At 46.1% G+C, this 25646-nt stretch overlaps 1 protein-coding gene across 3 annotated transcripts in view; it reads left to right on the top strand.

Annotated features, from left to right (window-relative positions):
* The window catches only part of TTYH1 (tweety family member 1), a 251606-nt gene that overhangs the window by 172975 nt on the left and 52985 nt on the right, over positions 1-25646 (top strand). For all 3 annotated transcript variants that reach the window (XM_085616351.1, XM_085616349.1, XM_085616350.1), the window contains exons 4-6: positions 8933-9153; positions 19722-19817; positions 21636-21708. In XM_085616351.1, the coding sequence (XP_085472477.1) occupies positions 8933-9153; positions 19722-19817; positions 21636-21708 (390 nt within the window). The remainder of the gene's footprint in view (positions 1-8932; positions 9154-19721; positions 19818-21635; positions 21709-25646) is intronic.

Raw genomic sequence — 25646 nt, 5'->3', positions numbered from 1 at the left:
GAAAATGGCGATCTTAGTTTTTCTTTCTGAAACTGAAGGGGCTGTGCATGCTGGGAGGAAAAGAGGTTTCAAGTGAGGTTATGATAAGCCATACATCTGTTTCAAGAAGGCGGCTGCTGAAATAACACTTTTCCACTATCTTTAATGCTTTAATACATTTCTGATTCTCAACTTTGCTCCTATGGGTTTCAAATTAGTATTCCAATATCCGTCTTAATGTTTTTTTTACTTCGCTACAATAAATCGGCCATCTCAGAAGCTTTTGGAGGACCCAGGTTACATAGGTTCTGCAGGGCCCCTCTCTGTTTTTACGGCAGCATACAGACCTCGTTCAAAGTAAAAAATGTAATTGGGCACATTTTGAGGCAGCTGCAGCAGATGACACAACCTTACCATCGACTTCCCGCCATTCTTCCTTGTCACCGGGCTACCACTCGTGTGAAAAACGTACCGAGCGCCGGGAATTGGGAGCGGACTGGACTGTGCATTTGACGCCCAGAAGTGACCCGTTTCAATGCCCATTGCTTATATCCTTACAAAACATAAGCAGTATGGCTTCAAAAGACCACGGGCCATATTATCAAGGAACGGCGATAACATTATCGCCGCTTTAGTGGCAGGAAACTGCCGCGAAAGCAGCGATAATGAGCTTGATAATATGCCCTTGTGAATTCCCATAGAGGCCCAGATTCACACCAGAACCTGGGCTTATATGGGAATTCTCAAGGGCATATTATCAAGCCCATTATCGCCGGTTTAGCAGCAGTTTCCTGCTGCTAAAGCGGCGATAATGTTATCGCCGTTACTTGATAATATGGCCCCTCATTCGTGTACACATAGCCACTGTACACATTTTGTTTTCTAGTTCACCCATAAATCTGGTATTTCAGTACCTCCAAGAATAGTGCACATTCCCACCCAGGAAAGCAATGCTTTTCAAAGAGAGACGAGAAAACAAAAGTAGCGCTTCACTGGCAAACACTGTAAAGTGGCGCTAATGTGTTTATGTGTGAATAAATCAATCTGGCCACCTTACAACCACTCTGTCTTGATTGAGTGAGTTATTCATATATTGAATGTTTTATTTCTCCCCACCCCGAGGCTGCACTTAAAAACTGAACAATTTCAGAAATACGACGTTTCCAGCAAAAGTCTTTTTCTTTTTTGGATCCATTTCACAGGGGAGCAAATAAACAAAAGGAGCAAAGAGTAGGTAATACCTGTTTCTTGAAGTCTCGATTTTCACCAAATGAGGAGGCGTGAGACAGAAGGAGAGGGAAGAGGGGGAACAAAGAGAGGGGGGTGCGTGCAGCTGCCAGCAGAAGGAGAACTGGACACTTTCCTTGTCGTCTCTGCCCGTTCTGCCTGTCCCCAAAGCCCAGCCTTAACTATCGGCCGTGGTGATTTCTCGAGTCGGGGAGGCATGTTTAAAAAACTGAAATTTGGGGAACGGATTCTATGAAATTAAAGTATGGGCACGCCGTGCCCTGCCGATCCTGCTCACTTCGACCTCTGGTCCTCGCAGAGACAGTGTTCGGAAAGGAAACACTAACGGCCCTTAAAACAGAGGATCACAGATTAGACGGATGACGATGCTTACTCCTGAATAAACAGGTCCGTCACGCACTTACGTCACTGTAGGTCCTAGAAAGAAAGAATAGAGCTCGTCTCTTAGTCGTTGCGCGACACACCCAAGCACGGCAGGCGACACAGTACTGTGTCGCGACACAGAGTTTGGAAAGCTCTGGGGTAGATACTTGTGCTTTGTAAAATACAGTACAAGTAAAAATAAAATAAACTTCAGAGTTCCATAGCCTTACAAAGGAACTCGGCATCGTTCCTCTCTGAGGTCATGTAATTCCTCAGCGTCTTGCAAAATTCTTATAATGTATGGTAGAGGGTACTTTATCCCATGTATATCCTCTTTGAAAACTGGCCAACCAGCTTTAATAATGAAACCTATGGCCCGAAATATTTTTTTTTCAGACTTCCCGGATTTATTTGTTTCAATATGTGTTCTGCTTGCAGGGGTGACATCTTCACCACTCACTAACAATAGTGCCACATTTGAGGTTATATGGCATTCTATCGGCATTCTGGCGCCCCCTGCTGGTGGCACGCCAGTATTAACACGCCCTGGGGAAAGGCCCTGATTGATCGCCTCTCTGGGTCTGGCCTGGCCCTGTCCCAGACACTGCTGCGGCCGGCAGTGAGAGCTCTGCCTTGTCCTGCCAGCTCAGAGAGGCCATTAATCGTGTACAAGTGACCGAACCTGACATCAAGCAGTTTAATCTTGTTATCGAGGCGCGCAGGAGGCTCCGGGCCCCTGAATAGCACGCAGGCCTGCAGGGCACGCTGGAGACCTCAGATAGCGATTGGCCCATTCTTCAGCCTTTGGTTTCACTGGACAACACATGAATGACATGACCAGCCAAAAACACTTCTGTATGCATGGGGCTCCAGCCAGGTCGTTCCCGGCACTGCTGTTTAATCGATTTCACCTGGCAGTTCTTTGTGAAGCCGCAGGGAGGAGGGGAGGGCAGTGAAGTCATTCAACTGGTTGGTTCTCGATTTTTAGGTCTCACCTAGAGACAACAGTTTTTTGCCTGTCTCAAGCAATCCGAAAAAATCATATATGAAAAAGATACGCACACGCGTGGAATGATGTTGGGTCAGCCCTCTATGTCCATTGGTCTTTTCTGCTGACATTCACAGTTTGCCTCGACCCATCACATCACATCATGCACCGTGTCAACCCACATCAGCTCCCTTGTCATGTGAGTGGAGGCATTTTTTCCATGTCACATGTGCATCTCCACCTAAAAAAGGTGCTCTCCACCTAAAAAAGGTGCTCCTCAGTGCCAGGGCCGGTTGCCCAGTACTTTACTTTTCCAATGCCGTTTCCTTTTCAATCTTTATCCCTTCTTACTCTTTTTAATCACCTTTGTAGCAGTGGCGGCCGGCACATATCAGGGGTGCCAGGGTGGGGGGCAAGGGCAGGGATAAGGTGGTTTAAAAAAAGAAAAAGATATAAACGTACCTCATCGCCGCATCTCTCCTCCGCGTCGGGTTGGAACAGGAAGCACCCAGGCTCCTCTAAGCCAATCACAATGCTGCAATGTAATTGGTCTGCGTGCTATGGTTCGGCACACAGCCGGGCACTGGAAGCCCGGGCATGTTCTCCACCTAGGCTTTAATGCAGCCTGGGTATAATGCAGCCTGGGTGGAGAACATGCAAAGCGCGGCTGCCTGTTTGGCTGGCCCAAGACGGCCGGCCACACATTCATGCCCCTTTCAGAGTGCCCGCCACTGCTTTGTAATTTAAACTTTCGTCGGGATACCATAATTCAGAGACAATGGTACCTTTTCTTTTTGCCGGTGACAATCATACGTTCCTCAGAAGTGCACTAAAACTAAAATGAGTTTCCTATACCTGTTCTATGTACAACAACTCCCTTGGAAACCCCCACACTATACTGTTCTACTTAATCTATATGTGGCGGCTATTTTTATTTATATAATTTTTTACTGCACGTGAATGGCCTCCACATTTAGGGGACATGATGTTTTCCTTTTTTTTCCTCTTTTTATTTTTGTGACGTGTATTTGCAATTAACCGTTAAAAAAAAAAGGAAACAAGTTTACCGCCACCTTGCAAAGCCAAATCAGTTGGATTTGTCATTGCTTGTTTCAGGATTTGTGTGCGGAGGGCACTCTGGCCAGGCACAGAAAATAGAAGTTCGAGAGCGTCTTTGGGGTGTTTAGAAGAATAGGATATTGAGAAGCACTCTGTTTTTTTGGGTTTGCAGCATTTTGACTGCTTCAAGGGTAGCCTTGCTTGTTCAAGGTGAATGTAACAGAGTACTACGCTTTTCTTCGAATATCCCACTTTATGTTTGGGGTGGGGTGTAGTGGTAATTTTGTTTCGGGAAGTATGCTGCTGTTCCATGGTGCACAGCTGTTGCTGGCCTGTTTCTTTGCTCAAGATGTGGCCATGTGATAGATGTAGCATTGTTGTTATGTTTGAGGAAATCCTGAATCAGTGGGAAACAGGTCAAGTGCCATAGCTTTCTCTGGTTCCAGGTAGTTCTGTGGTCGTGGTGTTTTTTCTTTTGTTTGCCTGTGGTAGGCCGAACGTTTGTGTGGTATCTTAGTATTATTTCATTTCACAGTGCTATATTTGAATTTCTGCGTTTTAAGGATTCCTGTGTCATGTGTGAGATATCTCACTCTTGTGGTGTTTTAGGGTCATTTGTGTTAGCTTCAGCAGCTTTCTGTTCTGCTGTCGTTTGTTGATGTGAGGAACCTCACTACTGCACTCATTAGAAAGGCATCTATGTAATTGTGGTATCTGGCAGTGCTCTGTAACTGAGAGGTACTGTGCTATAAAGTAACAAGCATTTGTGAAGCACACAGCCTCTTCAAGGTCCCTCTTGGCGCTATATAAAAGACGATAACTGTTCCCCAATTCACTGGTACTCATTTTACCAGCCCCGATAGGATGACTAGGGCTGCAATATGTTGGTTTCAAAGGTTGAATCGACCTTCCTAGATTCAAACTTGCTCACAAATTCATTCAGTGGATTCATCGGTCCACTGAGCCATCTGACCACATAAGGCAGTAAGTACTACTTCTGTTTATATAAGAAATCCTAAATGCGCTCTTGGGGTCTCGCACTGCTGTATTGTGGTAGCTGTATTGTGCAGGGGGGTCATTTGTTTTTGGGACATGGATTTGTGGTGTATGTTTGAGGGGGAGTCCTGCCTGTGCTTGTTCCAAGCGACAGTGCTGCACTGTGTTGGCAGAGATATGAATGAAAACAGCAGCACTGCACTGTGTGGGTGGCTTGGCTGTGTTTGTGCTGTGCTGTGTGGGAGAATGCATGCATATTTGTGGCTCTTAGCAACGGTTTACTGTACACGGGAGTCAGAAATGTATATGTGGGAAGGTGTAGCAGTGCTTTATGTGTGCCGGTGGTTGTATTTGTAGGGTTCCAGCACTCATTTGGGGGCCGTGACTTATTTCTCATCACCAGACTTCGACACTGACAAAGTCAGAGAAAGGCTGAAACGGGAGAAAGAGAAAGATAGGAAAACAACAACAAAGGGAGACATCAGAAATGAAAAAGACCCTGCATGAGTGGCATAAAGAGACAGGAAGTGTAGGGTGGTGGAAGTAAGTAGCATGAAGTGAAATCAAAACTATGCAGCCTTAGTAATCGGCGATCCCAGCATTCATCAGCCCGCGTGATGGGCTTCTAGGAAAAATCTTGGGGCCTTGAACTTATGTTTTTATACAAATTAGGCACTGACTAGTGGCTTGATCTGAATGACGTGAAGTATTTGTGTGTGTAGAAACGCTCTATTTACTGTTCAGATTAGTCAGGCGTGTTTTTTTGGAAATGGCAGTGTTGTACTTGTGACTGTGAGAATGTATTGCATGGGGTACTCATGAATGTGTTTGTGGCCAACAGTAATGGTGTAAAGTTTGGGAACTCGGACAAGCTTTAATGGGAAAAACCAGCTACGTACTGTTTTGGTCTATGTTTATGTTTAACAGCAGTGCATGGTGTGTGCAAGATTGTATTGAATGTGAGTCAGACGGGAAACAGCAATTAAAACGACGGCTGAACCACAGGTTGCCTTTGAATGCAGCCAGAACAACAAATGCGTCTTAATGACATATTCCTTTACCACGCATGTCGTTACAACAACATGCGATAGGTGATGCAGCGTTGGACTTTAAAGTCCAACGCCTTCCCTACGGTTGTGCGGACTGGATTTGGAATTGTGAATTTTACGGATCTAAAGTCCAGAGCTTTCCCTAAGACAAGTCGTTGTAAAAACATGCGTGGTAAAGGAATGCGTGGTTTTAGATACATTTTTTTTCTGACCACGTTGTTAAGTAATGCGTGGTTTAGGCATGCTTGGTTTTGTCATGCAACCGAATCACGCATATGTGTGTGAGAATTTTCAGATACAAGCCTTGGTGTCATTCCCCAGATGAGTGCTGTCAATGACCATGCGAGCTACTCATTCTGCCCAGTTTTCCGCCTTCAGCCCTTGTGATAGTAACTGATGCTGGCATCAGCATTATTAACTTTATCATACTATAAAAAGGTGCAGAGAGGTACTGGCAGGACCCGTCATGCATGCCACTAGGTATAGAAATAGTGCAAAGATTTTCAGCATTCCAGGTATGTAGCTATGTATGTATGTATGTATATAGTATTTATGTAATGCAAAGCTAACCAAAAGGCAACCGGCTCTGTCCGGGTAAATCAGAATGTTGCTTCCTGCAGCACTTCCCAGACGATAAAGGAGGCAATTGTTTAGGCCTTGTGCAGTAATTCTGCTCCACCACTAGAGAGCACTGTAAGGCAGTGCCATACCTCACCTTATGGAAGCATCGTCCTTGCACGGATGCTTTTGTAAGAGAAAGACCATCTACTGCTCATAAAGCAAGCCTGTATGTACCAGCACGAATATGAACATAAACCATTTGCACCAAATGCTGCTTTTCCTGAAATATACCTATGCCAATAATCCCTCCAACTCCCTCCTTGTCTTGCAGGATTCATTCTTTAAATGACCCCCTTTGTAGATTGGTCTAAATCAAGATGACTGCAGAGCCTCCCATTGAAAACATGGGGGCACCTTACTTATTTTACATTGGCTGCTATTTACACCGCTCTGGAAAGTGTTATGTATGAATCAGTGTTGTAAGAAGTGGCGTAACACAGGTCCCCGCAGCCTCCGCGGTGCGGGTGGGCCCCAAGCTCTGATGGGCCCCCTCAGCACAGTACTTTGGCTGGAGATCTCCTGATTGAGTCCGGAGGGGCCCCTCCACGGGCCTTGCAGGGGGCCCCCTCACATGTCGTTGTGCCAGTGGTTGTAAGCTACTCTAGATGCCATCCAGCCCCCAATTTAGATCCACATCATTGAGCATCAATGAGCACTTGAGAGGGGTAGCAGCTGCTGCACCTGGCTTGCCTTTAGTACTGCTGACAATGCACTTTCTACCCCTGATCTCAAGGTCGGGACCAGGGTAGCAAAATGTTCCACTCATTGCACATCAACAGCAAATAAGAGACCACTGAAGTACGAAGGGCTGGACAAGGCAGCAACCTTGCAATGTCACTGAAGAGTTAGAGTGTCTGATGTCATTCCCACTTCCCTGGGACTTTTAGTAAATTAAAATACATGGATCCATGCTAATATTCAGTTTTAGGTCGAACCCACCACACAGCACAGCTTTCTGGTGGAAAAAGGTCCATTGTCAGCATAACAAGAACTTATAGGGGTTATTTATAAACAAACATGTCACTTATATGAGGAGTTTAATATACCAAGCGGCCCCAGACAAAAAGCCCCTTATCAAATCCATTCCAAATGGCAGTGATGAGGACAGTTTTCGTGCTGTGGTTGGGTCTGAAACCAGACTTAGTGGTGTTGAGAAGTTGGTTGTCACTAAGGTATTTGGTGAGGCATTTGTTGATGGTGTTCTCTAAGACCTTGGCTGGGACTGGTAGCAGGGAGATCGGTCTGTAGTTGGCAAGCACTGAAGGGTCCATGGAGGGTTTCTTCAGCAATGGGAGGACAAAGGAATGCTTTCAAGCATCTGGGAAGTTCGCTGAAGAGGTGGAGGCATTCAGAATGGGTGTGAGCATAGCACTGATGGGTTGCAGTCCTCTCGAGTATGTGGGGTGGGGGCTGGAATCCGATGGGGCCCCTGAGTGGATGGACTTCATGGTGGTGGCTGTTTCTTCATGGGTGAAGACTGGCCATGTAGTTAGCATTGGTTCTTTGGGTTAGATTGGGAGACGTTTAGAGAGATCTGTCAGGTCTATTTGTGGGCTGAAGTTGCTGTATATGGTGGTGATTTTGTTACTGAAGAATTGAGAGAGATTGTTGCAGGGGTCCTCCGAGGGGTCGAGTGAGTTGCAGACAGCCACTGGTGAGGTGAAATCCTTCACAAAGGTGACAATTTCTGTGCTTCTGCTGGCGCTGGCATCGATCCAGTCCACCAGTGTGGCACTTTAGGTGATCCGAATCATTCAGTGGAAGAACACATCATCCTTACCCTGTTTATTCTTTGTGTGACTCACTGAACTTGCATAGAGAAGATATTTGTTCTCTGGTTGTCTAGCCCCTTGTGCTGTTAACTAGTTCCCCTAAATCATTGCCCTTCATTTCTGTAATGTCACACAGTTACCTGTCTACTTTTTCGGATACACATTCTTACTTTATGATCTTGCTCGGTTATCTGTCTTTTTCCTCTGGGTTACCTTCCTCAGATGATTTTACCCTAATATGTGTTTTCTTTCTTAAATTCACAGTCCTTCTGTGGTGTTACACAGTTACCTGTCTTCTTTCAGTAATTCAGTCTCACATCTGATGTTACTTTGATACCTTCCTCCTTTCTCTGATCACTGCCCTCGTGATGTTACCTAGAAACCTGTCTGATTTCTCTCATTTACTGTTCTTGTATGATGTTTTTCAGTGGCGTATCTTCTTTACCTGATTCACTATGCTTGTGTGATCTCACCCACGTGATGTTACCCAGTCATCTCTCTTCTTTCGCTGATCACTATTTTCATGTGATGTTACGCTGCTATGTTTTAACTATGTTATCTGTGTTATTTTTCTGATTCTTTGTCCTTATGTGCTGTTACCCAGTTTCCTAAAAAGTTAAACCGTGTCTCGTTTCTGTTTAAACCTACTTGTCCCTGCTCCCACAGTCCTTGCACCCCTTCCCCAGGCCTATGCAGGTGTCTAACATAGTCTGGGTGTATGTTTTACAGTCTGCTGACCTGTTACTCACATCTCCCTGAAGAATAGATGTTTGGCTTTACTCATGAGCTGGTTCCTATGGTTACCTGAAGAACAACCTCCTTCTGTTCCTCTGCCTCATATCCTCTTGTCCCCACAGGTCTCAGACACGCTGGAGATGCTCAACTTGGCTCTGAGGACCGACCTCGCTCAACTAGAAGAGATCTTCTCCAAACGGACTGAGTTTGTGGTCATCATGCGCAACACTCGGCGGCAGGTGGAGTCGGTAACCCAGCACCTCAGTGGCATGTCCTTCTGGAAGGACGTCAAGCTGAGTCCTACCGCGGTGGCAGAACAGGTCAATCTCATCGAAGACTACAGGCGAGTGTTGATGGCCAGCATTTGGTCAATGACAGAAGTTTACTGCTTACATGTTTCAAATTTTCCTGCAAAGATAATGCTTGATTAATGCAACGCACACCTTTGTGATAAACACACGTGGCTGGAACATTAGGAAGTTTTCACATAGATTTCCACAGAATGTTCTCTTTTCACATATTCCTTCAACTGAGAAAGAAAAGCAATGCACTGGAACAATAGTCTAGTCTAGGAAATGCTTCCACAGAGATCAATGAATGCAGAAAGATCCTATTAGAAGCCTGTTCTTTTCACAAGAATTACTTCTGTAGGGCACAGCCAGACTGGAAAGGTTGTTGACCGTTGTTTTGGGGGGACGCTTCAGTCTGGGCGATTATCGTAAGTGGGCTTATATGATGGAATTGAGGAAAGATCTCAAAAGTGGTGGTTCATTATCATTGTTGTTCAGACAAAGGGTCAGAACATGATCACAGATTGTAAATATGGCCGAGCGGGCAATATAACTACGAGCAGCCATTTTTGCCATATTTGGAAGCTAGCTCACAAAATCAAATGAAACTTGTGTTTTTACCGCTTACAGAGACGCCCTTTCTCTAATATTTAAATGCTGCCCGAGGCATCTTTGCGATTACTAAGAGGTGAAATGGTAATATTGCACTCTGTGTGGTATTACTGTTTAAATGCCGATAATACTAGAGGTGTTTAGTTAATACTACAGAGAAACATACTTTGGCAACACAAATAGTTCTGACATTCGCATGCTGGTGCAATGGTTCAATCAGTCAATCAATCAGTATATATAGCACGACTACTCACCCGTGAGGGTGTCTAGGCGCTAATGGTTAATAGTTTTTTTTAGAACCTATTTATTGATTTTTGTACAGAAAACAAAACGATAAGTGGAACAACAATTTAGTAAACATAAAACATATATGGTTAATTGTTTTTAAGTTCTTTTAGCAAGCATATGCCACTAAAATACAAATTAAAAGAAAATATGTTGCCACCTAAATGTTGCCGTCATATGCTAAAAGTATCGAATTAAAAAGCATTTATTGATGTAGCTTTTTTACTAGTGTTTTTTAATATAAGATGCTTTTCAGTTGTGCCACACATGTCAGCATTTTTTGCGACATGTAGAAATCACCATGTTTCCACTGCGTGCTGAAGTTGCCGGAGACTTCAGTGTTGCAATGTCAGTCGAACTCTTTATAATAGCAACTTTAAAAAAGATATTGAAAATAAATCACTATCTATGTGGGCATCTGAAGTACTGGCAAAATGAATAGTCATTATATAAAGGTGATAAAAAATGTTTTTAAAACCACACTTGGAACCAGCTTTGCCACTGTAGATAAAGGAACTATTTTTAAGTGGTTGTAAACAATGTGCACACGCTTTGTGCAGTCATTCAAAGTAAATGGAGCCAATGGGGAAAGTAGACTGATTTGTTGTCCCATACGGTACGCTGTGGTGGGCAGAAGCAGAATTTGAATGACAATTTATCAGATCAATGGATGCAGACCGCTGACTAGCAGTCCCTCTATGTATGTATATTGTGTATGACTTTTTGGGAAAAACATTAGTCTGGCGAGAGAACTAAAGCTGTCTCAAAGGCTGACTTTGTCACCGCTTAGCACAATTTCCACCAACTTCAGATTGAGGGGGAAAGTCATGATGCACCATAGTAAAAACAAATCACATATTGAGGTATTACCAGGCAAGTATCCCCATATAAAAAGACTCTGCTGGGTGGGCATAGGGAACTGTAGAAAGATCTCATCATCAGATGAACATACCAATAGAAAGATTACAAGAGATTGAGGATTTTGCAGAGATGCCCCAAAACTCTTCCAAAAGGAATGCCGTTTATAAAAGGCTTTGATAACAGCATCTGTTAGTGAGTCTTATAGCCACAGATTGGAATCTGCTTAACGCCTAGTGCCACGGAACCATGCCAGCTACACTGTGGGCTTCTTTTGAGTCCAACAGTGATGTCACCCTACTCACGTGCAGCCTGGCACATTTCTACTTTGGTGCTGTGCTAGAAACAATGCATCCAAACAAGGCAAAACTGGGAAGCTGAAGGTTTGGATGCCAGCCATCCAAAAGGATTTATTCACGGTGCCTTCTGTATAAAAAATGAAAAGCTGCTTATCTTCCCATTACTTCTCTCATGGAGAAAGTTGTGGCGCTGGACAATAATCTCCTCCCGGAGATCTTCAGCAGTAACAATATCTTGTTGAGAAGCTCCACTTAAGGACTTTTTACAGTAACAATAAATTCTGGAGCTGCTCCTCTCAGAGACAACCTCATTAACAATCTTGTGTAGAGCAGCTACTCTAAGACATTGTCTGCAGTAATAGTCTGCTGTGTGGCAACTAATCTGAGAGATTGTTGGACCCAGTGGTTTAGGGCTGGCTGAGACGCATCGAAGCCATTCAGAATTCACAGTTCTAAATATGATGAGTATGATACACTTGTCTGATACCCTGTGCTCACCCTCTGGTAGCTTGACACAGAGCAGTCAGGCTTATCCTCAGCGCTCGAGTGTAAAGTGTTAGCACAACCTCCACCCTCGCGAAACACTGCTTGCGCTACAAAAATACTCCACACCGTATGCATAAAACACTTGTCTTTGTATTACACACACACATACACACTGAAATCAAAGTGAGATACACATTGTATATACACTCTACAGCTATACACAATTGTCAAATTTCTCTAATGAAATCTAAACAAAGCACACATTGTATATGCACTTTACAATTATATGCAATTGTTGGACTCTCCCATTAGCAGAACTGTCAAACAGTCACAGGTTTTTGACTATGCCTCATGGCCCAGCCCCTCAGTCATTCAACTACACTAGCCAACAATACACGTTGCCCCTGTTGGAGCCCCGTTGGCTAGACATTCGGAACCACCTAACACAGAAAGAAACAGTTGCTTTGTTTTGTCCATCCGGCTTAGACCTCCAGGTGCCCGGTGGCACCTGCACGAGTGCGGGGTTCAATCCCCCATAGACAAAAGGTTGTGACCCAGGAAGCTGGCGCACTTCCAAGTCTGGAGAAATGTTTACCCTCAAGGGGAGGTGTGACCTTCTGTAGCCCTCGACAGTCAGCTGTAGGTGCCTACAAGGCACACACAACCTCTCTGGCCTCATCACAGTGTTCTCCACAACAGAGCAAATTGTGTCATGAGCCCAAGGAGAGGGAGCCAACGACCTGGGACAGAGGCCGCAATGTCAGGCACTGTCATCCTCCCGATCTGGAGGCCGAAGACCGTCTCGGCTCCCAAATCAGGCTCCCCCAATAACTCTCGGGCACCACACTCTGTGGAGCGCAAGTTAGCACAAGTCCCCTGGTTGCAAGCACGGGTCCCTTGGACTCTGCAAGCTTCCGCAGCACTCCTCAAACTCCTCATGTCCCGGGCACCTTAGGTGGCTGCTGATCTTTATGCACACACTCCTCTAGCACAGCAAGATGGTGATGTAAGTCAACACGGTCCTTGTCCCAACCACAATCACTTCCACCTGTCTCCGCCACACCTCATGCGGTCCTTACGATTATGTGGAGACAGTGAAATCCTTTGTGTCCCTAGGATCCCATGGACAGGAGGCCAGCTCACTGGCCCTTGGAGAGTACTTTGGGACCAAGGCCACGACAGTTGGCACTTAGCTGCATGCCAACAATGTCCAGGTAAAATCTACCAAGTGATAATCCCCTTCCTAGAGCACAACAAGCTCCGGGCCACCAAAAGTCTGCAGATAGTCCAGTTGCAGTCCCTCTTGCCCTAATGATCCCTCAGGTTGATGTCCCAGAGTGAACCAACATAGTATGGCTCCAAATCCAAAAGCGTCTACACTTTTGGAGGCCAGAGCCCAAGTAGCTATACCCACATTGGCCTTTGAAGATACAATCAGTTCAAAAGGCCACCTTTGACATGCAGAGGCCTCTCTAAATGTTGTCCTGTCTGTCATCCTACCCCAGGAGGTTTGATCATTATCTATAGTGGGGACAAGACCCGGTCCCCTTGGAATGCAGGTGCCAATTTCACTCCAACATAACCGTCCCAGAAAAGCTCCTCAAAGTCAGAGGTTTGCATTTTCCCATGAGCCCTTAGTTTATGGCCTTCTATCAGGTATGCACAGATGTGGCTGCCTCCCTAGCACCCAGCTGTGAATTAGGAGACAGGCCGACAGGCACACAGAGCCACGAGCATCAAAATGCCCACTTTCCCAAAGAGTCATTTCAATCCCCGTAATGTCTAACCCACTTCCACTACCAGAGAGCATCCGTCATTATGAGCTCATCAATACCAAGCACTATACTGCTACTATTCTGCCCATAGCCGATAATGCTCAAAAGCCTTTCCCAACACCCCCTCATGCTAATTGAATGTGAGAAGCAGGCCCTGTTGTACCGAATACACCACTGTGTGCAATCCTCGCCCCTTGCAGGTAATGCATGCATCCACATGCCGAACCTTTTCCCAACACCGCACCATCACCAGGGAGAACTCCGATATAGCAAGAGACATGCAGAACCTTGGCACGCAGCTTTGTAAACATCAAGTCGAGTGACAGCAACCCATGCACACAAGCACCATCCGGGAAAACCTGTGGCACAAATGATGAGCTACCTCCGTGGATGGCACAACCAGTGCGGCAGGCCCACGGAGGGGCATTCGAGATGCATGCCCCGGGTATAGGTCTTACTCCATGGCAAGCAACTTACAGCTAACTCGAATCAGCCAATCCTATATACACCAATCGCCAGTATGTATATGAGGAGCAGAGCGCTTTGGCCCTGCACAGAAGCGTCAAACATGCTCAAAGTCTTAAGAGCAATGGAAAAATGAAAAAGAGAAAAGCAAGAAGTCGAGGGAAAGCACACTGGTAAGAGCCATTTCCTTCAGAGATCTTCTGCAGTAATAATCTCTTGTGCAGCACCTCCTCCGAGAGATGTTCTGCAGCAACAATGTCCTGTGCAGTAGCCCCTTTGAGAGATATTCTGTAGTATCAATATCATGTGCAGCAGCTCCTATCAGCGACCTTCTGTGGGATCAATCTTATCTACCGGAGCTACTCTGCCAGATATACTGTAGCATCAATCTCATGTAGTGCAGCTCGTCTGAGAGATATTCTGTAATATCAGGCTCATGAGCTGCAGCTCTTCTTATGAGAGGTATCAAACTCATGTTACAACAGGTCCTATCAGTGATTATCTCCATGTTAGATATCCCTCTAACATGGAGCACCTCATCAGCTCCTCTGAGATATCTACTGCAGCATCAATATAATGCAGAGCACCTCTTCTCAGTGATCGTCTGTAGTATCAGTCTCATGCTAGCTCCTCTCAGAGATCGTCTGCATTAACGATATCTTATGCAGCAGTGCTTCTCGGGATCGTCTGCAATTATGCAAAGTTTTATGCCCCCCAGCGCTCAGGCACATGTTGCACCAGTTTTGGAGTCCTGGTGCAACATTCTCTCTAAGTTTTTTTGGGACAAAATATGCAGTATACAAGATACTTTCACGCCCCCTACCAGGGTGTTTACAGTCGCTCCGTCGGGGCAATTGAGAGATATTCTGTAGTATCAATATCATGTGCAGCAGCTCCTATCAGCGACCTTCTGTGGGATCAATCTTATCTACCGGAGCTACTCTGCCAGATATACTGTAGCATCAATCTCATGTAGTGCAGCTCGTCTGAGAGATATTCTGTAATATCAGGCTCATGAGCTGCAGCTCTTCTTATGAGAGGTATCAAACTCATGTTACAACAGGTCCTATCAGTGATTATCTCCATGTTAGATATCCCTCTAACATGGAGCACCTCATCAGCTCCTCTGAGATATCTACTGCAGCATCAATATAATGCAGAGCACCTCTTCTCAGTGATCGTCTGTAGTATCAGTCTCATGCTAGCTCCTCTCAGAGATCGTCTGCATTAACGATATCTTATGCAGCAGTGCTTCTCGGGATCGTCTGCAATTATGCAAAGTTTTATGCCCCCCAGCGCTCAGGCACATGTTGCACCAGTTTCGGAGTCCTGGTGCAACATTCTCTCTAAGTTTTTTTGGGACAAAATATGCAGTATACAAGATACTTTCACGCCCCCTACCAGGGTGTTTACAGTCGCTCCGTCGGGGCAATTGGCTGCCGGCCCCGCCAATTCGCTCTCCACTTTTATGCCAATAGATCCATCCTTCTCACTTAAAATCCTTAAAGCTTTGAAGTCGGGTTCACCAAATGACCCTTGTGCTGCCAGACTCCTGGCTGCTGCTGCGGACATCATTAATCCCGAAGTTAATCTAATGGTTAACATGTCTCTTCAGGAGGCCGTTGTCCCGGTGTCTTGGAAGTAGTCATTAATTCTTCCTCTTCTTAAGAAGCCATCCCTTGACCCGTTGCTACCCGGTAACTACCGCACAATCTCGCTTCTGCCAAGTTTGGCTAAGGTCTGCGAGAAGGTGGTCACGAATCAACTTACCAATTTTGTGGAGGTATCGGGTCTGCTTCACCCGGCACAATCTGGTTTCCGGCCATCGTATAGCACAGAGTCAGCATTGCTAGAGGTGGCAGAGGCGATCCGGGAAGGTTTGGATGCCGGCGAGAGAGCAGCTCTGGTTATGCTAGATCTCTCGGCGGCATTCGATACTGTGCCCCACTCTTTGCTCCTTGATCGCCTCTCGAAGATGGGCATATCCGGGTCTGTGCTGCGTTGGATCAGGTCCTTCTTAGAAGGCAGGTTACAGCAGGTCTGGCTCCCTCCGTATGCCTCGGTGCCTCAGCAGGTGGACACTGGAGTCCCACAAGGGTCATCCCTTAGCCCCCTTCTTTTTAACATATATGTTACTCCGATGGTTTATCTGGCGGAATCATTAGGGGCTAAGGTGATGGCCTACGCTGATGACACTCAGCTTCTGTTCTCTTGGGGTAGGGATGATGACTCAGTCCTTGCTGCGCAACACTGCCTGTCCTCTGTTTTTCACTGGCTTGCTCAGGCGCAGCTGAAGTGTAACAAAGGGAAGTCTGAGATTCTCTTGTATGGCTCATTTCTGGCCGACTTCAGAAAGAGGCTGTAGCCCCCTGGCTTCCCCTGCCCTGTGCAGAGAGAAATGCTGCAAAAAATCTGGATGTTTGGTTCAATGAAAATTTGAACTTTTCAACACAGGTCAAGAAGCTAGCTGGGACCTGTTTTGGCACTTTGAAAACGCTGAGGAAGTTCCTCCCTCTTCTTCCTAGACCTGCTAAAGAAACTGTGGTCCGTGCCGTGATCCTGTCCCGCTAGGACTATGCTAATGCACTCTTTGCGGGTATCCCTGGCTATCTTTTAAAGAAACTGCAAGTAGTCTAAAACTCGGCGGCTAGACTCCTACTGGGTCTGTCAAATAGTTGCACTGTGCGCGCTCATTTGCGCACCCTGCACTGGCTCCCTGTGGAGTCTCAAATAAAATGTTACATGCTGACCATTGCACATAGGGCCCTCTATGGCTTAGGCCCTATCTATCTACAGAAGAGATTTGCTTTTTATAACCCAGGGAGACAGTTGCGCTACTCCACTCAACTTCTGATGCAGACCCCCTAGGTTCAGCCGCCAAAGGCTTGGTGGGAGCTCTTTTGTTCGGAAAGCTGGCTTGGCCTGAAACACACTGCCACTGACATTGCGTGGCATCCAAGATCCTATGATCGTCAAGAAAAAATTTAAAACACTTCTTTTCTAGCTGCTGCTTGGCTTTAGTTTCCTTTTCCACTGCACACGCTGGGACACTCTGCGGAGTAGCCATGCGTTGTACAAATAAATATAACGTAACATATCAATATCATGTGAAGCACCTCCTTTCAGAGATCTTCTGCAATATCAACCTCATCTGGAGGAGCTCCTCACAGAGATCTTCTCCAGTAACTTTGTCATGTTCAACAGCTCCTCCCAGGGAGCTTCTGCAATATCAATCTAACATGGAGCACGTCATCGGGTCATCTGGGAGATCTTCTGCAGTATCAGTCTAACATTGAGCACCTCATTAGGTCCTCTGAGAGATCTTCTGTGATATCAATCTAACATGGCGCACCTCATCTCAGTGATATTCTTCAGGGTCAATCTCATGTGCAGCAACTCATCTCTGAGAATAAGAATTATGTGATGTGATTTTTACCCTACCAGTGATAAGGTCACACATCACGTGTCTTGCCCCAATTATTAACTTACTAGTACCTATCTCAGAAAGAGCTCAGCCAGTGATATTATTAGCAGCAGCACTTGCTGTCATATTTTCTTCTCAGCCCGCCCTGTAATTTGCAGAATAACGGGAGGAAACATATGGCCTTATTTAGAGTTTGGGGGATGGTACACTCCATCACAAATGTGTCTGCTATCTAGTAGCGGCTGCTACGGGGCAGTAGTGGTGAGGCAGAAGGAGGGGGGATTAAGAAAAAAAGAAAAATTCACTTACCAGCCGGCTGCCGCTTCTCCTCCATTCTCTATGGTTGATGCAGAAAGCAGACTCCCCTAGCCAATCACTGCGCTGCTGTCACCAGCATGACAGCACTGTTGTGATTGGTCTGAGTACCATGGTTCAGTGCTCAGACAGGCAGTGGCAGCCTGTGCATGTTCTCCACCCAAGCTGTGCAATACAGCCAGGTGGAAAACATGCTAAGTGCGCATGTCTTTTTGGTCGCCCCAAGACGAACGGCCAAACCGTCATGCACACTTAGAAAGTGCTCACCACTCCTCCCCCTGCTCTGTGGGCAGCCCTGCTCCTCACCTTTAGAGCCTTCTGAAAAATGAAATAATCAAATAAAATAATAATAACATGGTGTTATTATCATTTTATTTTTCCTGCGGGGTGATGCTCCTCCACCCGCGCTATCCTGTCTGCAGTGATACAAGAGAATTATAGTCTATCGCATTTGTAATATGGCAGGTGGGATATCCACCACATTTTGACAGATTATCCTGCCCTCCATACTGTAAATAAGGTCATAGTTTCCACAGTTTGCACAATACTCTCCAGCAGCAAAAGGCTACTAAAGAGTTCTCTGAGAACTACCAAGAGATGGGCGATATTAAGATTGGGGAGAGGGTGTGGCCTAACGGCTAAGGCGGTCGGCCACGGAGCTGGGGAACCGGGTTCACGCCTCAGCAGGGACGTTCAATTCCTGGGATTCAGGGCAAATCGCTTAATCTCTCCGTGCCTAACAAAAATGAATGTGTCCGTCTGTAACGCAGCTGGTGCTTGTGTAAAGAGCTCTGATACCTTCAGGTCGAGTACACGCTATATGAAACTCCCCCCCCAAAAAAAGAACATGAAGGCTTGCGCTATTACATCTATAACTTCAAATAAATGTCAAAGGTGTTTGTAATTCTGTGGAACCAAAAAAAGGTCTAGTAAACGTATTCCCTACCGTTACTGACAAGTGCATGACGATGCCTTTCTCACTAAAGCACATTTCCTCTGCCCCCTAATAGGACCAGTTAACCACAACTATCAGGTTGGCATCAACCCTGCCCAAATCGTTATTGCACTGTGGGGTTTTAACAGTGCTTAATAGATGGCCTTGGCTGTAGATGGCAAGCAGAGACATTCATTTTTGGGGACTAGGTCTTATTTTTAATCATCAGACTTTGACAAAGAGCAAGACAGGAAAAGGCAGAAGTGATAGAAAGAAAGAGGATGTGAAAATTTGTAAAACAGTGACTATTTGAAAAAACTGGGATAAAAAGACCCTGCAAAAATGAAATAAAAAAGAGTTAGAACTGTAGGCTGTTGGAATAAAGAGGCATTAGGTGAAACGGAGAGGCAGCCGCCTTGATATTCGCAGTGGCGGCTGCTACAGAGCAGGGGTGGTAGGGCCGCAGGAAGAGGATTAAAAAAACTTTAAAAGATCACTTACCTGATTACGGTTGCAACTTCTCTTCCAGCCTCTTCTCTTCTTCCTGGTTTCCGGCAGCACACAGCTCCCCTAAGCCAATCACAACGCTGCTGTCACCAGCATGACAGCAGGGTCATGATTGGTCTGAGCATTAGGACTGGTCTCCAGCTGGCTGTGCAACACAGCAGTTGACAAAATGGGACTGGTCTCCAGCTGGCTGTGCGACACAGCAGTTGACAGAATGCTAAGTACGCATAACTGTTTGGCTAACCCAAGACGGCCGGCCAAACAGTCATGCGCACTTATGGTGCATACATATTTCCTGCTCCCTGTGACCCCAGCCCTGCCTTATCCTGGCCCCGTAGCCCGTACTAAAAAATAAAATTATAATAACTTTGTGTTATTATCATTTTATTTTCCCTTCTTCCACTGCTCTGAGGGCAGTGGGGTGACGGTGCCACTGGGTATTCGGCATGGTGGGTTCTTAAGAAAAACTTTGAGCCCTTGCACTTTCGGAGGTTTTTTAGATGTTATACACCGGTTTTAGAGGTCGTTTTCCCGCGCAGCACTAAACAAGCCTCTTATTTACTCCTTGTGTCGCTGTGCAGCGTCAGTGTGTGAGGGGATGCCCTCCCTCAAAGTTTCCCGCTTGAATTCACTGACTGACTCTCTCCCTCTGTCCCTGCAGGTGGCTGGCCTACATACTACTGCTCCTCCTCGATCTCATTATCTGCCTCTTCACTTTGCTGGGACTCGCCAAGCAGATCAAGTGGCTGGTTATTGTGTAAGTATGCCACCTGGTGTTCAATACGCGCACTGCGGCCTTTCTGAAAACAAGAAAGGGGGCGGGACACGCACGAAGCTGCCCATCACCATGCTGATGGTGCGGCAGCCTCCTCTCTGGCTGTGTTTACATGCATATAGACGGCTTGCTGAGTCTAGGGGGAAAAATGTAACACCAGGTTGTTGTATTTCCGTTTCTTGGAGTGCGTAAGTGTCTGAAATCGGGTGCTTCCTACTATTGGTATCATGTCCCATAGTTTCAGCATTAGATAAAGAGTTATTTAAAACAAAATCTGTAAGATGCGCTTTTGCACCACCCTCGTATATCTCGAGGCCAAGGCTTACAAAGCACCCTTGCCCTATGGCGCAATGGTTTCTTCGTTGGCGCTAGGCTGCCACAAGTGTGCCAGCGCTTGGAGAGAGCAGAACTGCTACATTTCTAGGAAGATATGGTGCAGTTCTGCCCTCTCCAAGTGATGCAACGCTTCTTTGCAAATGTGCTGCCAGATGCACAAAGTAGTGGCGTAGCTTAAAATGATAGGAACCCCCCCCCCCCTTCTGAATGGGAAGAGGGCCCCTGTGTCTCTCATATCTCAAAGATATAGATTGGCCTAGGCGGAATGGGTACCCCCTGAATGGCGGGGGCCTTGAAGGGTTGGGACCCCCTTCACCTAACTGATTGCAGGGGCCTACGTTACGCCCCTCACAAAAAGCCAGTTGGATTCTCTGCTCATTCACAAAATTTTAATGGATATGTAAGTCTCTGCCGTGCCCTAGTCCTTGCAGTGGGCAGCTAACCTGTACACAGCTTCATGGACGTACCTTCCATGTGCCTCCCATCTGACCTCCCGCACACCCAGCTATTCAACAGAGCTCCTCAGAATCCCAGTGCTAGCAGCCTAGCACGTCTCGTCTCGTCCAGCGCACTTCAGTCCTCACCCGCAGACGCCTTTACTGTTCCTGTAACGGGGCACCACAGTGCTTTGCCAGTTCACGCCACGGCTGACCCACAGCACTCCCAAACATTCTAGTACTGAAACCACTGTATGTCTCTTACCAAACACCTCAGTCCTAGCCTGCTAAAGATCTGCTTTTTCTAGACTGAGACATCAAAACACCGGTACCAATGTGGCTTATTCCTGAATTGTTGCCACATTTACTACTTCAGAACAGGGATCCACAAACAGCTCTGCCAATACCCTCAATCATCCCCCGCATCCCTGTCATTCCAATATTAGCAGTCCATGGGCTGAGGAATCTAAATGCTCACAGTGAGGGCTCTAACTGTTAATAAAGACCCATTTTCGAGAACTTGGAAAATTTAATGTAATTACATTCTACCAACCAATCAGAATATGACTGGCAAAGTGTTTTTGACTTCTGCTTCTTAGCTCTTCTCAAAGTACTCTTAATGATATCACACAACAATTTGAATCGACCTACATTGCTTTGCAAGTATATTAGGCAAAAGCTAAAATGATCCCTAGAGACTTCTCTGAATGAATGTTGGTCCCACTGTGCATTTTCTGAAAGCTTTAATGAGTGCATTTTCATTTAGATAATTGCCATTCACACTCCTTATATGCCTTTGCCTTCACTTCAGAGCACATTATCTCATGATAATTCCCTCTGGAACACACATTAATGCCACAATGGGACTTTCTCTAAGCAGTGGAGGATTCACTACTTTGAAGTCATCCGAATGTGAGGCAGAGCCCTGTCCTGTTTATTCTCCAGGTGATATAGGGGTGTCTACTGTTGGATAGTTATGACAACGTGCTGACACATCCATCTCCGACCTCTGTTCTCCTTTTTCTAGAATGACGGTGATGTCGTTCTTCGTTCTCATCTTGAGTTGGGGATCCATGGGGCTGGAGACGGCAGCGGCTGTGGTGAGTCTCCAAACACCCAATCAACGGTTTTGTCTGTCTGTCTTATTGTCCATCCTTAAGGGTTTGTGTCCCATCTCTGTAGGTTGGCTGGTTGACTCCAAAAGATAATTCCGGAAACAAATTCTTCGGGTCATCCTGATGTCATCGTGCATTCCCATGGACTACCTTTCCCTCATCACTTCCTCAATGCACTGGGACCCACCTCCTGATATAAATTGTTTTCTAAAGTTTCGTTTTCATAATCAGTCAGTGACTGTGTCCGCTAACACTGTCCATGATCAACAAAATAGTAATTTATCAGTGACATTGTAGAGTAAGAAACAACAAGACGTGTATGTAAACATTACAAACGTACATTAGTTTTCCAGTATGGTTAAGTCCTCACACTAATAACCTTTATCCTTCAACACTATACAGGAATGTTTAAGTTAAACTTTCCTTTGCAAAAAATAGGAGAGGATGTGACATTACTCCCAGAGCTGAGGTCTTTGTAAATGGGGGACAAGGTTTAAATCCTGGTGTCGGCTCAACAGCCTGTGATTCTGGGCAAATCACGTAATCTCCCCGTGCCTAACAAAAAATAAAGGAATCTTACCTTGTGTAATGTAACTGGTGCATGTCATGTAAAGCGCTTTAGGGGCCTGGGGCTGAGTTTGTGCTATATAAACCCGCAAAAAACAGTCCAGAGTTAAATAATATTCTCAATAAAAGGACACTATACCTTTAAAATTCCTGAAGGCCTTAAGAACACCTTACCTCAATGTAGCCTAATTGTTTAAAAGCAGGTGTGAGTTCACACCATGCTCCAGAAAAGCGACTGGAGATGATCAACAGGTGGTTTTTCATCTAACAAACATACCGATGCTGGAAAACTATCCAGCAGCAAAAAACGACTCGCGGAAGGCTTCTGCGGGACAAGTCTTGACATCAACCAAAAGCAAACCAAGAGTCATTGAAAGAATCTGAGTCTCGGAGATTCCCAGGCGGTAGCTCAACCGATGCTTGCCAGGGTAACCTCATCGAGGGAACAACAATTGCAGCCAGTTCTCGTGGAAAGAATATCTGTGGCCAGATTATAGAAATGTCCCTAGAAACACACTAGCTGCTTGTGGCCATTTTGCCCTCTAAAGGACCTTTGTATTGCATTATGGGTCCACATATGTAAGTGGCCCCTCTGTATTACCCATCTCTTAAGAGTAGGTGTTCCCTGATGTGCATGGGCACTTGCCCTATGAAAAGGAGGGAATGACTTCGCTCATGCATTAGACCGTATTATAGACTGAGGCTCATGGGCAGAAGACCCTGGAGAGGCATGTTATCAGTGCACCCACCACAGATGCAAACAGATGCAAACCACGAGTGCAGTCATCTATAATGCTCTTAGAAAGGGACAAGAGGGTCTGTGCTATCCGCTATTTGCAGGGCTCACTCTTGTTTACACGCTGCCCTAGTTTTCTCGAGCGCGCTCAGAGGGTGCACAATGGCACAAACTGGAACTGTGCACCCCCTACCATAATCCGACATCTGGATACGGATTAAATCTGTCTGCCTGGCAGCAGCAAGAACTGTATGCAAGGCAGAAATCACTGGGGAAAGTGCGCTTAGAGACACCTTGACACGTTATCCATGTCCTACCTTACATGGAGCTGTGCTAGGGATCAGAGATCCTTGGTTGCACTGAATAATCAGGATATATAAACAAAGTTCCAGAAAGGAGAATAGCTTGGAAGAAAGGAACTGGCAGTAGGCGAAGGCAGCTAACCAAGATCTGTACGACTACCTAGGTGTACAAAAGAGCCTTGCACGGTCCAATCAGAGGGAGCGGTTAATTTGTAAAAAATAAATGAGTGCTGGAGCTTCGTCTGGAGGCAGCTTGAACCAGACCATTTCTCCTGTTAGCACCAGCTATAACAGAACCAACTACTAACCATGAAGGGGGAGAGGATGGGGTGTAATGGCCAGAACTGCCGACTTTGGAGTTGGGGAACCAGATTTGATTCTCGGTGTCTGCTCAATATTCCCAAAAACTCAATCTCCTGTGCCTACTAAAAATGAGTGTGTTCTAAATAAAAAGCTGTTTGTAAAAAAAAAAATGAGTGTGTTCTTAACTGATGGTCATGAAACTAAAGCGCCAGTGTTGATGATTCAGTGCAGGTGCTGAGCACTGGAAACCACCAGCACAAATTAAGCAGTGCAGAGGGCATGATCCTATGCCAGTTTAGCTTGCGCTCAAACAGGGGCCATTTTATGACTGTTAAAACACTTTTGCAAATCAGAAACGATGGTTTCACACCCATAAAACGATTCAGAAAAGCTACTTCTAAGGGCAGGAAATGGATATTCCAGAATGCTCTGAAAGTTTGTGCGCATTCACATACAAACTTACAATTCTGGGGATGTTCACAAAAGTTCCTCTGATCCATTACCGTCCTGAAAATGGTTTCCAGGGTGGGAATGGGAAGGTAACATACCGAAAGTTGGTGGGGTGCAAAGGAAGGGGTTCTTAAAAGGGAAAAATATTTTCCCAGTAGACCAATGAAAAAAATTTAGGAAAATGATCCGCATACGAGGTAAGACATTGCGCCATGCACATTTGCACACTACACAGAGTGGTGCTTGTGGAAGTGCCTCCGTATGTAAAGTCAAGGACGTTTCCCAGAAGTGTGTACCTCCTGCAACCTGCAAACGTTGTATGTTCCAAGCATAGCCTTCGAAACCTTTGTGATTCCAAAAAAGTAAGTTCTGGGCCCTCTCGAGTTTGAAAACCTGGAGGGACTCTCTTCACAGTTTGGTCCTGGGTAGGACCTGGGAGTTTCTTTGGGGAGGTCCAATATAAAGACATGGATTGTCTATCTCACCCTTCTGAATCCCGTCTCTCTCACCGTTATTTCCCCCCTCTGACCTCTAACCTTCTGTTCTCTCTTCCGAACTCTTCCCTTCAGGGCTTTACTCTTGCCTCTTTCACTCACACCCTCCTCTTGCCTGCATCATCTTCTTTTCGGTCATCCTCCTTTCTCTCTCACACATCCCCCATGCACAAACCCTCTTCTGCCACACCCTACTTCTCCATAGTTATTCTCTTCCTTACCCATGGTTCTTTTCCTTCTCCTGCACACGCCTCTTCTCTCAAACTCTAACTTTGCCCCTTCCAATTCGCTTTCCTGTCACCCCTCGTTCCATTACCTCCCTCTCTCTCCGGCCTCACCTCCTCAGAATCCATTGCCTCACTTTCTGTCTCTCTTTCTTTCATCAGTCCCTCCTACACACCTCCCTGGCCCCTCTCCGTTATTTCTTTCCTACCTCCCTCTCTCTGTCCTGTCCTTTATCGCTGCTCACAGTTATCGCGTCTTCCTGTAGGATGCCAACTCCAGGCTACAGAGTGAAGCTGATCGCTGAAATGGCGGAGGTCGAAGTGGATGGGAACTGCAGGGGACGTCGTCCCTCGACTTCATTTGCTAAAATGAATCCTTCCTTTCCTTTTATCATTAAAGAGTCGTGCCATGGCTCCTCTGTGACAGGCATCTGTGGGCATTAAGACCTCCTGGGTGTATCTACTGTACTGTGCTGCTCCCCACCACTTACCCCCAGTGGCGTAACGAAACTCGAGGGGGCCCCCCAGCAAAGTACATGGAGGGGCCCCCTTCCGGCTCACTCAGGAGCTCTCAGGCCTGCATACTTTGCTGAGGATGCCCCCTGGACCCTCCCCCCCCCCGCACTGCGGGGTCTGCGGGGGTCTTTGTTACACCCTTGCCTACCCCACCTACCACATCTCCGGGCTGAAAGGGCGATGAATGATGCAGCGCTGCGAGAAGTGACAAATAGCAACAGGCTGTTCCCACTCGTCCTTTCCCAGCACATGAAGGCACCCAGGAGCGCTCCTTACTAAAGCCGAGACACACAGGCTTCCCTCTACACGACAAGGCAACTAAACAACAGAA

This window comes from Triturus cristatus, chromosome 7, assembly GCF_964204655.1.
Source record: "Triturus cristatus chromosome 7, aTriCri1.1, whole genome shotgun sequence".
Classification (NCBI taxonomy): Eukaryota; Metazoa; Chordata; class Amphibia; order Caudata; family Salamandridae; genus Triturus; species Triturus cristatus.
The sequence above is the reverse complement of the archived record's forward strand: the minus strand, read 5'-3'. Positions and strand labels throughout refer to the sequence as shown.